A 15306-nucleotide genomic window follows, 5' to 3' on the forward strand; every position below is an offset into this window, starting at 1 on the left:
TCCTTCTGCCAATTTCAACACAGATTTGTCGTTCACAATGTAGTTTCACGCTATGGGTGCAGTCGTAAATAGCCATTCGGAGCTCCAGAGCGCACTCTGGCTCAAACTGGGCTGTTTGTAAATTTGGGGCGCTGTTGGAATGTAACGTTACCGTTCAGTTATTCAGAGCACCTCACTCTCAGAGCAGTGGAGCGTACTCCGGGCACTCCAACAAATGCATTAATGCCGATCTCCTGGTCGCATATTTTTACTGAATATCGGGGCATCACTAATAAAGATCACATTTATTTTTCACTTGCCTGATCGGACAACTGCATGAGGCATTCCACTTGCCCCAACACAGAGTTTACTTTCCCCGGGCAAGCTGGCAAGCGTTAACGTCGAGATCTGCAGATGTGTTAAAGGGTACAAATTTTAGTGAAGCGATGTTAGTTGGAAACATTCACAACAGCAAAGTACACCATCTTTAGCTCACCATCCCAATGCTCAAACCTAATCCTTTTTGACATTTACTACTTTGTTCTGCCGAGGCTTCCCCCTCCAACTGAGGTTTCCTGCAACCCACGTTGCATAAAATAGTATCTTTGCCTCCCATGGCTGAGCGGCAGGGGCTCAGAGCTGAAGTCTCACTATTACTTCCCTCTCTCACAGCTGCGTTTGATGTCAGCTTTCTGAGTTAAAACCCCTGTTTTGGTAAAACATAAACATTTCAAAAGCAATGTATAAAAAGAACGCACTGTGACTGACAACCAATTTGAAGATTTTGTGGCATACATACACTCTGTGTAATATATTTTAGAGTTTTCTCGCTCTATTTCTTCCGGGAACTCTCCATGATGGCTAAAACTCGCTGAATTTGATACAGAGATATTTTTGAACCTTGCTGTTTTGAAACTCATTCTTTTTTCATGAGTTTCTGTTTGCTGCTGGTATGTATTTTCAAAAGTTAAAGTTACATGCCGCTCACATTCTTAGTTCACAGTCTTCTTGTGAAATCACTTATAGCTACATGTTGCTCTGTAAAAGCAGAGCACCGACTCGCTCCTCGCTAATAAATAATGGAATTTTCCTCTGATGGTGTCTCAGAGTAGTTTGAAATGTTTAGCCCTTTCCCGTGTATATGTATACAGTTTGCATACAGGGGTAAGTGAAATAATAGTTTACACACAACCCTTAAGAGGCATTTCATCTTTCAGCCTGTAACTACCCACTAGCTAAGTTAGCATTACCTGGGTGCACTAGTATGCTAGTAATAAGCTAGTAACAGGATAGTACAAGCCTAGTTAGACTGGACAGTGTAAACTTATTTTTATTTACATCCTTACAATACATGGGTGCTATTAATTTGACCTCTGTACCTACACCGCAACATTCTACAAGTCATTTTCAATGGAAGCCGGTGACATGAAGCTACAAACTGACGCCTTATACTTGTTGTGCATGACGGGCGAGACATGCTACAATACATTTGAGCTGGTTTCAACTTTTTTCAGCACTCCAATAACGCGGTGAAGCGTCAACCAATCATATGTTTTTGTTTCATCTTGTTCTGTTCCATCTAAAAATAATGTCGTTAGCCAGTTCCCAGTGCTATTTAATAGCATAACTACGTCAACGAGTGCTAGAGCAACACTAACAGCCTGGACACACCAGGAACGTCAGGAGCGCGTGGCAGCTACGTGGCGTGGTGGCTGCGTGATACACGCGTCGGGCGTTCACACCAGCTGCATTTCAGCTGCTTTTCAACTGCGTGTCTGCTGTGTTTCTGCTGCTGCAGCTGCTGCTGTCAGACCTTTCTTTCTACATAGATTTTACCTTTTAATGGCCATTTCATTTCATTATAAATATCATTTATATTTATTTTAGACCGAGAAAGGTTAAGAAACGTGTGGTAATTTGTAAATAATAGTAATAATCCACAATTAAAACTCTGTACTATATTCATTCATGGAGCTCTCCAAGTCACTGCATGTTCTACAACACTGTCCAGCACATATTTCAGAATAAAAGCCTCGTGTTAACAAATGAAGGAATTCTGTCCACAGAAAAAAAACGCTTGAGGGCTTTTATTTTGAAATGAAAGCAGGATGTGTTGATTTAAAAGTAAGTCTTTACTTTTTTTCATCACCGTGACATATTCTACAGATAGACATCTAAACTGTAGTAATGTAGCTGATATAATGTCAATATACAGTCAATAGATCACTTTCACTGTCTGTTGTTGCTGTGAACCGCACGGCACGCGTCAAAAATAGGCGAGACCTCTATTCTCTAGAAGACACGCAGCTGAGTCTCACGCGGGCAGGGTGGCTGCTCTAACCTGTTAACATGGACACCGAAACAAAAATCAACAGGTAATGCAGCCGCCACGCGCTCCTGACGTTCCTGGTGTGTATGGGCTGTTAAACGGCGACTTGCTGACAAAGTAGCAGGCCACGCTGGCCGTTTTGTTGCTTTCGTCTCATAGTGTAGCATTACTCATGTAACGTAGCATTACAGCATTAAAGAGTCGGTTCACCTGCCATGCTAACAGCTCTGTGAGGCTGTTCCAGACTGTATATAAAGATGGACGACGCGTCTCGACTTCCTCCCACTGTACAGAAGGGAAGCCAAAATATCCTGGATACGGGAGCTGCCATGTTGACATTTTGACGTCATTTGGAGCCAGAGTCTGCACAGTAGTGATCGGGCAGTGAAGCTGCGGTATCGAGGTCACCCGCCCAAACCAACTGCGAGCCAAGCTTGTCAGTGAGAGAGACTCACAGCTGCCAATCATGACATCTCATCCCCTTTTAATAGCATCAAATAACTAATTAAAACCAAACTTTTCAGAAAAAAATACTTGAATATACATCAGTGTTATAAGAACTACCTAAAATGACAGAAACCATCTTTAGGAAAAATGTCCCATCTGCTAACATGGAGGAGGCGGGACTTATAAGCTATACTGCAGCCAGCCACCAGGGGGCGATCCAGATGTTTTGGCTTCACTTTTGGGGAGCGGTCATGTCTTCCTACAAAAGACTACGGCCACCCTAATTAAATATTCCCAGTCTTTGGGAATGACTGGTCTAGATATTTCAGACTGGACTAAATTGATAGAATGACAGACAGGCTGACATTGCTGACCAATGGAAAATGTCTGTGGGTATTCAACAGTTCCTAACTGTACTGTTATTTTCATCATGCTTTGTCTCCTTTGGTACAGGTCAAGGTTGCACTGAGGGTGAGCCCGACGCTGTCGGACGGCCGAGGCCAACCACCTGTTCTCCGGATTGACCCGTCCAAGAAAAGAGTGACCATAATGGAACCAGTCAGCAAAAGCCAACCGCACGCTACAATGACACTAGGCAGGGATAGTAAAAACCTTCTGAAGACCTTCAACTTTGACGCTGCCTATCCTCAAGAGTCAAGCCAGGTTTGGTTCCGATGACTATAATTCAAATATGGTTTTAAATGTTTCCATTTGTGCATAATATTGATTTAGGCTATACTGACAGATACTGTGATAGTCTAACTATCACATAAGTCTTGCCAGCCCGTTCTCACTCCCAGGGCGTCAAATACCGATGCTTTGTCACGGCCGTTGGCGTTCGATACTCATGCACAATACGAGCACGATACTGACGCTTTCCATTAACTACAATGTGAACCCATCCGCGTCAATGTTAAACGCTCAAGTAAAGTACTGTGGTGTCGTAGTTTTTTAAAGAGTGAAAGAGACACACAGGATGGGAGGTAGAGTAGGTGGATGGGCCCAACAAACACAAGACTTTCATCCAGGAGACCGCTGTTTGCGTCCCGTGTGTTAAGTTTCACTTTCACCTTACATCAGCTGTTTGTTGTCCCGTGATCAAAACGTTCAGTGTAATTTTCACTATAGAAACGGAGTGGTTTTAAGCCCAACCATGTTGTTTTTTCCTAAATCTAACTTTTGTTTCCTAAACCTAAGCAAGTGTTTTTGTTTAATTCATATTAAGCAAGTGTTTACTGTGAACGAAGAGTGACACCGAGCATACTTGCCAACCTTGAGACCTCAAAAAAAGCGGTATATCTCTGGTATAAACTAATATTCTTCAGTTTTCATGCATTCATTAATTTCTTGCCCCCGCTTGACTATTTCTTTCTCTTAGTATTCTCCATTTCTCTCTCCATCTCTCACTCACCGAAGGTCCGTTCAGACACAATGTGTCAACGGCATCACTGCGCTCTGAAACCCGTTATTTCCAACGGCTTGCGCCACGCCACGACTGCTTTTCGTAGCATCGAGCAAAGCCCGACTTGGGCGCTGCACGCTGTGATGTGTGGCTCGCGACTGACACAACCGTGTTGTGTCAGTCGCGAGCATATAAACTCGGAAAGAAAAGTTTGGAAATACCCACATAATCAGCTGTGCTGCTCATCCCACAAATACATGATCCTTACAAGTTGGACATCATTGTGAAGGTAAATAAACAGGCTTTCCAACGATGTAAAATACAATGCCAACAAGCATTGTAACAACAGAGAAATAATCCACCAAACACAAATTTCCAAACCTTTTTTTCCGAGTTTATATATAATTTATATATAAATATTTGTCTATGGTCGCGAGCAATGAGTCCTTACCCCAAGTGAAGGAGTTTAAGTATCTCGGGGTCTTGTTCGCGAGTGAGGGGACGATGGAACGTGAGATTGGTCGGAGAATCGGAGCAGCAGGGGCGGTATTGCATTCGCTTTACCGCACCGTTGTGACGAAAAGAGAGCTGAGCCGGAAGGCAAAGCTCTCGATCTACCGTTCAATCTTCGTTCCTACTCTCACCTATGGTCATGAGGGTTGGGTCATGACCGAAAGAACGAGGTCGCGGGTGCAAGCGGCCGAAATGGGTTTCCTCAGGAGGGTGGCTGGCGTCTCCCTTAGAGATAGGGTAAGAAGCTCAGTCATCCGTGAGGGACTCGGAGTAGAGTCCTTGCTCCTTTGCGTCGAAAGGAGCCAGTTGAGGTGGTTCGGGCATCTAGCACGGATGCCTCCTGGGCGCCTCCCTTGGGAGGTGTTCCAGGCACGACCAGCTGGGAGGAGACCACGGGGAAGACCCAGGACTAGGTGGAGAGATTATATCTCTACTCTGGCCTGGGAACGCCTCGGGATCCCCCAGTCAGAGCTGGTTAATGTGGCCCGGGAAAGGGAAGTTTGGGGTCCCCTGCTGGAGCTGTTGCCCCCGCGACCCGATCCCGGATAAGCGGTTGAAGATGGATGGATGGATGGTCGCGAGCAGCTCTCTTCCGCCGGGAAACGACATTTGGTGTAGCTCTATTGATGTCCAAGAGGAAAAACGTTAGGGCTTATACATGCTGTACAGAGCCAGAAACAGGTTGAGTTAATGAATGGTAAAAAAGAGGTGTGACCCCGGGAGAAAACAGGGAGAGGGCGATGAAAAATTGGAGTCTCCTGGGAAAATTGTGAGGGTTGGCAAGTATGAGGAGGTCTGACAAATCGCCAGTATATGATGAGTTGGGATGAGAACGCGTTGGTCTGGCGCTTTCTGCATTTTCAAGTACTCAATGTATATTTACCCTATCTGCTCACTACACTACCACGGTTGGTTTACTCTCTCTGTGTGATGACCTGAAAACTGATAGGGCCTGGACAGCCAGCACAATTACGCAGTCCGTCAATTATATTCAACCTTCTCCAAGCTCTGCTTACAGTATCTGAGCCCAAGGGAATCTACAGAATCTATATATGCATCTTAGTTCTTTCATTTCATTGGATGTACTATTTCAGTGCGGAGGTGAATCATGAGATGCTTGCCGTCCTTTGTTTCTTTCTGGCCAGGCCGAGGTGTGTGCGGGCGTCTTGGCTGATGTCATCCGCTGCGTGCTCAGCGGCAGCGATGGATGTGTTCTGGGTTTGGGATGTGCTGATGTGGGTGAGTAATCGGTCGCTGTGAGAGGCCACAGGTTCAAATCTTAAAATGAGAGTGGGATGCTTTTATCTGTGCTCGGGGGCCATCAACCCCCCCCCCACCCCCTCTTCCAGCTCCTCTGTCCCACTCCTGCTATCATTCTTTATCACTTAAACCCCCTGTCTTCATTTTCTCTCTGTCCTCTTACCAAATCTTGATACACATTTTCCAGCCGCCTTATTCTTTTTTGGTCGTCCTGTTTTTTCCACAGTAGTGACAGAAAAGTGGAGTCATTCATCTTTCACCTGTTACTTACTAAATAAAAGCCTATTCATCAATTATGCAACACATATGCTTTTTTTAAAAGCTTCCCATTTTGCCTGATTCGGCGTTTCAGCGCAAAAAGACACAAATATTTGATTTTATTTGGCTGAAGCGCTGAGCTCAGAGGGGACTGTAAACAAAATGGACTGTAATATGTTGCTATTAGAGAGATGGAACCCTGCACTTAGCATCGGTGAAGGGGTTTAATAGATTTGCGGTGTGCACACACACACACACACACACACACACACACACACACACACACACACACACACACACACACACACACACACACACACACACACAGGGTAAGGACAGCGTCTCCTTGGAGCTGCTTTTTCACATGACGCCACTCTCCGTAAATCTGATTGAATTAGTTGGCCAATACATACTACATGTGGCCCACAGCCAGGAGGATATCAATCTCCTCCGCAGAATACTATTCTCTCCGAATAACGGCGGGCAGCTTGGCCTTTAGTTGGAGTAAACCAATTCTCCTATCCTCATTCAATTAGAGTTTGGATAAGACAATAGATGGTAAAACAGGCCCATAACTCAAGACTAATGTGGGGCAAGAGTGCACTTGGAGATGCAGTATATGGCATCAGTCCATGAGACAATCTGGAAGTGTTTTTGGGTGTGTTTCTGTAAATCTGCTCCATCTTTATTTGTGCATTTTTCGGAGTTTATGTATTGTGTCTTGTGATTTGTGTGAGCTGGTGCACTTCCTCGAGTCCATTTGCGTTAGTATGAATTTGTCTGGGGCGCTCTGAACTTGTTTGCAAGTGTGTCCATATTTCTATATTGCCTTATAACTAGGCTGTCAATCTGATTTTCAGTTAATCGCGATTAATCGCAAATTAATCGCACCTTTTTTTATCTGTTCTAAATGTACCTTAAATGGAGATTTGTCAAGTATTTAATACTCTTATCAACATGGGAGTGGACAAATATGCTTGCTTTATACATATACTGTATATATATATATATATATTTATATATATATATATATACTTAGGTTTATATATATATATATGTCTATACATTATATATATTATTGGAAATCAATTAATAACAAAACAATGACAGATATTGTCCAGAAACCCTCACAGGTACTGCATTTAGCATTAAAAAATATGCTCCAATCATAACATGGCAAACTGCAGCCCAACAGGCAACAACAGCTGTCAGTGTGCCAGTGTGCTGACTTGACTATGACTTGCCCCAAACTGCATGTGATTATCATAAAGTAGGCATGTCTGTGAAGGGGAGACTCGTGGGTACCCATAGAACCCATTTACATTTACACATCTGGAGGTCAGAGGTCAAGGGACCCCTTTGAAAATGACCATGCCAGTTTTTCCTCCAAAATATAGCGCAAGTTTGAAGCGTTATTTATCCTCCTTTGCGACTAGTATGACATGGTTGGTACCAATGGATTCATCAGGTTCTCTAGTTTCATTTGATGCCAGTATCTTCATTCTAGCTTTAAAACTGAGCTCGCTACAACCTACAAATCGAGAGTTGCGTTAAAGAAATTAGTAACGTTAAAACAAATTTGTGTTAACACGTTATCATGTTAACTTTGACAGCCCTAATAACAAACAATACAAATGTATTTGAACAGCACTACCAACCCTACCTTTAATTTCAATTCAGCAACAAAGATTAAGATTTTGTTGTTTTGTCAAGTCATGTTTTTACAAATTAAAGGTCCCATATTATAAAAAAGTGATATTTTCATGTTTTTGTATTATAAAGCAGGCTTAAGTCGTATATAAATACTGCGAAAGTATCGAATGCTCAATCCACAGGGAAATACACACAGCCCGTATTCAGAAACTCTCCATTTGAAACAAGCTGTCTGGATTTCTGTCCATTTGTGTTGTCACAAATTTACAATATTTAGACCCTTTACACAGATTTAAACATAAGCATTCTAAATGTGTCCCAGTTTATTCCTGGTTGCAGTGTATGTGAATGTCATCAGCTGACAGGAAGTACACATGGACCCAAGCTGTTGCCTAGCAACACAATTCTGTTGCCATTCCGTCAAAATGCGCTACAACGGAGCGTTTAAGACAGAGGGTAAATACAGGCATATTCAGGCCGACAAATAATGTTTTTTTTTATCATTACAGCATGTAAATATGATGAGACTCGTGGGTACCCATAGAACCCATTTCCATTCACATATCTGGAGGTCAGAGGTCAGAAGTCTGGCATGTTTGGAGGGGTATTTAGCCTCCTTCGTGACAAGCTAGTATGACATGGTTGGTACCGATGGATTACTTAGGTTTTCTAGTTTCATATGATGCCAGTATCTTCATTCTAACTTTAGAACTGACCGTCATCTCTGGAGAACTCTATATAGAGCTTGGTTAATGACTATCGTAGTCCACTATTCACATTGTTTACCATCTTAGTTTAGCATTTTTGGCATGGCAACATCCACTAATTAGCACAACGTAGAGCTGAGTTGGGGCACGTCATTAGTTCAACATGTATTTGGTCATCAACGATGATGGTGCTAGATGAAAGGTCTGGGGATTTAAGTTTTTACAAGTCAGCCTCTGGGGATCATGAATATCTGTAGCACATTTCATTGCAATCCATTCAAGATATTTCACTCTGAACCACAAAAAGTCAACCTCATGGTGGTGCAAGATGAAAAGTCGCAGGATGAGAGTCATTCCGATTCATTCTGCGAGGATCATGAATGTCTGTACAGAATTTCATGGCTATCCATTCAATATTTGTTGAGATATTTCAGTCTGGACCAAAGTGGTGGACGGATTGTGAATTGTGGTTCTCAAAGTGTATATTGTATATGTCTAAATGCTAGCATGTGCGTGTATATGTGCTATATGTTTGTACGTCCGTATGTATCATGCGTACATCTGTGTGCTCTGTGGTCTACCTCAGGCTCGTGGTCCAGCATGGTGGGGAGCGGTGAGTGCATCCAGAAGCTCGGGCTGGTTCCTTGTGCCATCTCCTGGCTGTACAGCGCCATCGAGCGGCGAAGGGAGAAGACCTGGACTGATCTGACCGTGTCGGTGTCTGCTATAGAGCTCTGCTGCGGAGAAGAGGACACGCTGAGGGATCTGCTGGGGGAGGTCGTCCCCTCATTAGGCAGCGTCCAGGACAGCCCAAAGGCCCATATCAGACTCCAAGAGGACCCCGTCTATGGGATACAGGTAGAAGGAAAGAGTGCTTTTTATTAGGAAAAGGGTCTGTTGCTCTGTCTAAGCACAAGCATGCACACAAGGGTCCATTGACCCAAATTGTTGGTGTATCAGCCTTAAAAACAAATTAAAATGAAAACAATTAGAGTGATTGTTATTGGTTTGATTATATATGGTCTAATCCATCTTTGGAAACAAATAAACTGTCCCAAATCTGGAAACCAGTGAGCCAAGGCTATATTTTTTGTTGCTGACAAGTGACAATTTCTTGGCTCTGCTTCCCTGGCAACGCATCAAGGTTCATTAATTCACACACAAGCGTTATTTTAGGGTTGTTTTAACTGCTGTGAACCAGTAAGTGAGCCCCTATTACAAACAGATTCTTACAAACAGTCCTTTTAAGTAGGAGGTGTCAGTGATATTACAGATACAGTTTTGGTTTTCTTGTTTGGGATCCCTCTAAGTTAGATTTTAGGCTCTGCCCTCTAGATATGATCGAATTAATGCTAATGTTTATTTAGATTGTCAGTGTGGTTAAGGGTCCACACTGTATGTGAGTAGATAATACGAGTAGTGAGTGAAGCCTATTAGATTACATAAAAGATTACAGCTGATTGCATTATGATTGTGCAGCAGTCTCTGCCCTCGCACTTCTGCCAAATGCAAGCCAGACATTTCTATCTATTGAATAGGAAAATGAAGCTTACTGTGTGAATGTAGCTTCAAAAACATTCTCAAATGGCCTATGTTTTTTATTTAAGTAGTTCATGAGGAGATTCTACATGACATTTTGTGACTATCCTCTCCCCTCCATCCAGCTACGTAACCACAACCGGGTGAAGGCCCCCACCGCTGAGCGGGCTACTGCCCTCCTGGACGCGGCCATTGCAGCACGTCGGCACAATGACTTCGTTACGTACTTGACTCACAGCTCCGTAATGTTCTTCACTCTCCACGTCCAGCCCCCTCGCACGGAGACCAGCACCATTGGCAAAGGTTTTAATTAATTTTTCAATTACCAGGATGGCTTGTCTCTGGTGAATTTGGTGTTTCCTCATGAATTATTTCCCACAGTTAACCCTAAATCCAATGCTGATTTAATGCAGTTTAATATATTTTATAATTTATTTATATTATATAATTTAATATATATCTTATAATCCATGTGTTCTTTATTTGCATATTTGAAAACATGGTAAGCTTTTTGCATTTACACTCTCCTCCTCTCTGACTTCCATCTTTAGGTTCACGTGGCCCCACTAAGTTGACCATGATAGATGTGTGTAGTGGTATAAGGGGGGTGAACAAGAATAAACCTCCATATTCTGAACTGGGCCCTGCTGTCTTGTCTCTTCTAAGTGGACATAAAACCACCCCGAACAAGTAAGAACGTAACTCGATAAATATTATTGGTGTAAAGATGTTGCATACATTTTTGTAGAGTGAACTACATTCATATTTTGACTGTGAGCTGAAGTTGATTCTTACGGTCTTCTATCTCGGTTTCCAAGAATAGCCAGAGTTTTGCCTGCAAACCCATTTTAAACTGTCTTAAAACGAAGGAACTATAATAACAACTACATCGCAGTTGGACAATTGCTAGATTTGGTTTAAAATGACTGATGCATTCTTTGATTAATGTTTGGACTTTTGTACCGTCTCTGCATAGGGGCAGTAAGTTGGCTATGCTCCTTCGAGAGGCCTTGGGTCATGTAAATTGCCATACGACAGTGATTGCTCAGGTTGATGATTCACTGGCACACCTTCAAGAGACCCTATCCACCATCCAGCTGGCTTCTCGCATCCGCAGGACACAGAAGAAAACAAAGGTACGTGTCCTGTAATGTCTTTCTACCAATTGACCACCTTTTAATGGCGTTCACAGTGTTGGTGCCCTTTTTGTAAAGAAAGAGAGAGATTGTTTCAAATGCAACCCAGTGCTTTTTCATTGATTTATATTTTGGATGATCCAGTTCTAGAACTAACTCCACAATTCATCTTTATCCAACAGCAGTCCACTTCATGTTCTCCTTGCGGGAGGAGTTTGACTAGAGAAAAGAGAGGGCCTCCGTCTTTTTCCCTGCGGGCGTTCCACTCCACCGACAAGGTAGATGTCGACATCCCTCGTTTCCATTTGCGTGGTGAACTCGATGAGCGCTCCAGCAGCGACCAGTCCTGTGACACAGTCATCCAAATAGACTTTGACGGCTTGGTCCAGTCCAAAGCAACCTCCAGACTGGCACAACCTGAATTTGTGCCTATCATACCATCTTTGCATCCTAACAAGGCTGACATGGATGACCCAGAGTTTACCGCTCTGCTCCAAGAGCTTCTGAGAATTCCTCAGCTTCAGGGAGAGAAAAAGAACGAAGAAACAGTTCAAGGGCATATTGAAGTCCTGAAAGCAGACATCAAGAAGCCAGGGAGGGACTGTTTTAAATGTGACACATTTGCTGAACTTCAAGAGCGCTTGGGCTGTATCGATGGAAGTGAGGCAACAATGGATGTGCTCAAGTCTTCCTCGAAAGGCCCTTCTGTTAACAATGTCACAGCCAAATCACAACCCCAGAAAGAAAAAGGGAAACAGACAGATACCGAATCATCAGAGGCACCACAGACATTGTTGTTGAATCAGGGGTTAGGCTGCAGTCAGACCTCTGTCGGAGAAAAGCAAACAGATGGTGCCTTCCCCGGAGACAGTTTTCAGAGAGAGGATTCAGGCCTGTATGACTGTGAGGAGTGCAGCGGAACCAGTTCTAGCGAGGAACTGCTAAATCAAACTCTCAGTCTTAACATGACCTGTCGCTCTGAGCGGCCCAAAAATGGAACTCTTAAGTCAGATGATAGGTTCTCTTCTCAGGACTTTAATGCGGATGCTCAGGGCATGAACGTCACCAGTTCTGCCCTTCATCCTACAGGTAAACAAGAAGGTCCTGAAGCTGCGGATTGGTTCAAACCAGACAAAAGGACGTCGCCAGTTGGCAAGAGCTCCCCCATATCTCCTTCCTCCTCATGCTCCTCTTCACACTCCTTGGCTACCAGTGTTATACTTGGAGATGTCTTACCTAACCGCCCCGCAGAGGATGTTAAGGAAATGAAGGCCACTATCACAGTAACTGTTCAACAGCCACTGGACCTAAAAGGTCAAGATGAACTTGTCTTCTCTATGGTGGAGGAGGTGACCATCAGTGGAGCATTGGACAGAGGGAGGACAGGTGGAAACATTATTTGTATCAGGGATGCTTCCCAATCACAGGCACATGCTCAAGGCTTTGCCAGCTCTCAACCAATCAGGATCATCAGCAATGTCAGCGAAGAAGCCGTAGCCGTAGGTTTCTCTAATACAAACAAAAGCTCTGTAGCTCAATCTGTAGCCACAGAGGCTAGCAATGACAAGCCCCAGTATCCACTCAGAAGGGAAATGAGGTTCTTACCTTCATTTATAAACCCCATGCTGATTAATACAGAGATGGATTGTGAATTGGATGGCGGGAAAGAAAGAGAAAGTGCTTGTGACACTTTTACAGGAGTCAAGTCGCAGTCTGAGCTCCGAGGGAATAATGTAAAATGTCCAGAAGATAGGAAAGCTCTCGAGAAGAGGAGTGGGGCTTTTGTTTCTGAGACACATGCCCAAAAGTCTGACAAAGTATGTGACTTACCTTTTAGCCAAAGTTCGTATGACCCAATGGTCTTTGAAGATTCAGCTTTTTGTGATGAAACTGCAGAAAACAAAATGTGTGGAAAGAGACCGAGACATTCAGACAAGATCCACCCCAGAGACAGGGAGCATGTTTATTCCTTCAACGCTTCAAAGGGCTCAGAGGGGGGAGAAACCGGTTCCAGACATGTTAGAAATGCCCCCAAGAGAATTGGTGTTTCACCTGGTTGCCATGAAACCGTGCCTGCTGTCTTTAAAACAGATAGTTTACCTAGAGGCTGGCAAAATGCCAAACACCAGGACAGCTACCACGGCGTTCACATGGCAGACAACCACAGAGACCCAAGGGGGGTGACATCATCCACCCCGTGTAGCCCAGGAGTAACTCTGGAGAGGAGGCAGGGCAGACAGCACTCCCCAGCAGACCACAGCCTCCACGCCTCCTCTCCTCGGAAATATGGAACAGAGTACAAACAGCACGCCAGTAGGGCTCCCAGAAAAGTTGTTGAATCTTTGTTTGAGACCTCAAGTCTAAGAATGAAAGATGATCATATGAGTGGGAGGCCGATGTCACCCACTGAGGATAGTAGCAGGCTTTTCAGTGCCAAACTGGAGCAGCTGGCTACCAGGACTAATTCCCTTGGGAGAATCCCAAGAGACTTCCCAGCTCTGGATAGAGGCAGTAGTATCACCTCCATGAGTTCTAAGGGGAGCTCCAAGGGAAGTAGTGAAGGGGCATGTAAGGGAGGTTATAAAGGAAATAATGAGGGAGATTGTACCTTACCAAGGGCTAGCAGGAGCCCCAGGAAGCATCCTCGGACTGACCAGAGTCATCACTTCTTTCTTTCTGAAAAGCCTGCAATGCAATCTGCTAGGCATACCCATTCCAAGCTCTCCGCTGTGGGGAAACTTAAGATGGCTAGCCCCAAAGTCCGTCGACTGTCTGTCCCCAGCATCAAGAACCTCAGTCTCCCCCACAAAGGCCTGCAGCAGTCCATCAACCGTAGCGCCAGTCTTTCTCCAGACAGTAAAACTGTTAGCTTTGAGCGGACATCCTCCTTTCTCTCCTCTTCCCCTCCGCGATCTTTTCACTCCATAAGTCGTACTCCGAGTCAGAGCTCCACATGCTCATCTACAAAATCTGTTATCCAGGGGTTTGTCAATGGCCGGATCTCAGACCTCCTTAAGGAAAGGACCTCCAGCCCCACTTCAGGAGGACTGGACCAAACCACCCCACTTCCCTCGCCATACAGCCGGTTGACTGCTCCCCGTGTGCCCGATCACCTGAATGGGCACGCGAGTGACACCACCAGTGTGTTGAGTGGAGATTTGCCACCAGCTATGGGGAAGACATCCCTGAATTTCACGAACAGGAACAGTATGGTGAGCAGTGGATATGACAGCATGGTGAGGGACAGTGAAGCCACAGGCAGCACCATCTCAAACAGAGATTCCGTCAGCGACAGGAGCAGCTCTCTTCTCAGTGTGGCTCGAAGCATCCGATCATCTCGGAGGAGAGGCAACACAGGTAAAACCTCTGGAACAGTTTATGAGCTGAACGGGATGACTTTCTCTTCTGGAAAGAACAGAAGCTCATCCAAGTGTTGAGTCTCATCATGTGTTGTTGGTGTTAGATGTTAGATTTGCAAGTGTAGCCTCAAAAAAGTGTAAAGCTAGTTGAACATCTTAACCGGCCATGACCATTTTAAATTGATTCATATATTTTCCCTCTCTTAAAGTCACCACTCGTTTCTATTAATTTCAGTACAGTATATCAACTGTAGATATTTTAATGTATGCCATGTTTTCTTTTACTTTTGTCACTTGCTTATTATTGTTGCATTGTTGGTAATGCTGCTGAGGCCAAACACTTTTATAATCAGATCTTTTGAACCTGCAATGTCCCAATGGTGTGCTGGCACATTCACACCAATCTAAGTAAATGCAATTAGGGCTGCAACTAATGATTATTTTCATTATTGAGTCATCTGTCAATTTAATGATCCTTTAAACCTGCAGTAGTCAGTATATTTTTGGCATCATTGGGAAAAAATTCCATAATAACCTTTCAGCATATTGTAATTCAAGTGTTCTGAGAGATAACTAGACTTCTGCTCCTCCTCATGGCTCTGTTTTCAGGCTTTAGAAAATCTAGCCCGTGATGGGAGATTTTGACCAATCACAGATCATTTCAGAGAGTGCGCGTTCCTATTGGCTGTGCTCCGGTCTGGTGACTGGTACTTGGCGTTCCTTC

General features: G+C 44.1%; 1 protein-coding gene across 6 annotated transcripts in view; it reads left to right on the forward strand.

Annotated features, from left to right (window-relative positions):
• The window catches only part of kif26bb (kinesin family member 26Bb), a 50990-nt gene that overhangs the window by 20717 nt on the left and 14967 nt on the right, over positions 1–15306 (forward strand). For 5 of the 6 annotated variants that reach the window (XM_074616182.1, XM_074616187.1, XM_074616189.1 and 2 more), the window contains exons 6-12: positions 3209–3418; positions 5816–5909; positions 9135–9406; positions 10213–10390; positions 10639–10777; positions 11064–11223; positions 11406–14580. In XM_074616182.1, the coding sequence (XP_074472283.1) occupies positions 3209–3418; positions 5816–5909; positions 9135–9406; positions 10213–10390; positions 10639–10777; positions 11064–11223; positions 11406–14580 (4228 nt within the window). The remainder of the gene's footprint in view (positions 1–3208; positions 3419–5815; positions 5910–9134; positions 9407–10212; positions 10391–10638; positions 10778–11063; positions 11224–11405; positions 14581–15306) is intronic. The other variant, XM_074616184.1, reaches the window with a different exon arrangement.

This window comes from Sebastes fasciatus, chromosome 18, assembly GCF_043250625.1.
Source record: "Sebastes fasciatus isolate fSebFas1 chromosome 18, fSebFas1.pri, whole genome shotgun sequence".
Lineage (NCBI taxonomy): Eukaryota > Metazoa > Chordata > Actinopteri > Perciformes > Sebastidae > Sebastes > Sebastes fasciatus.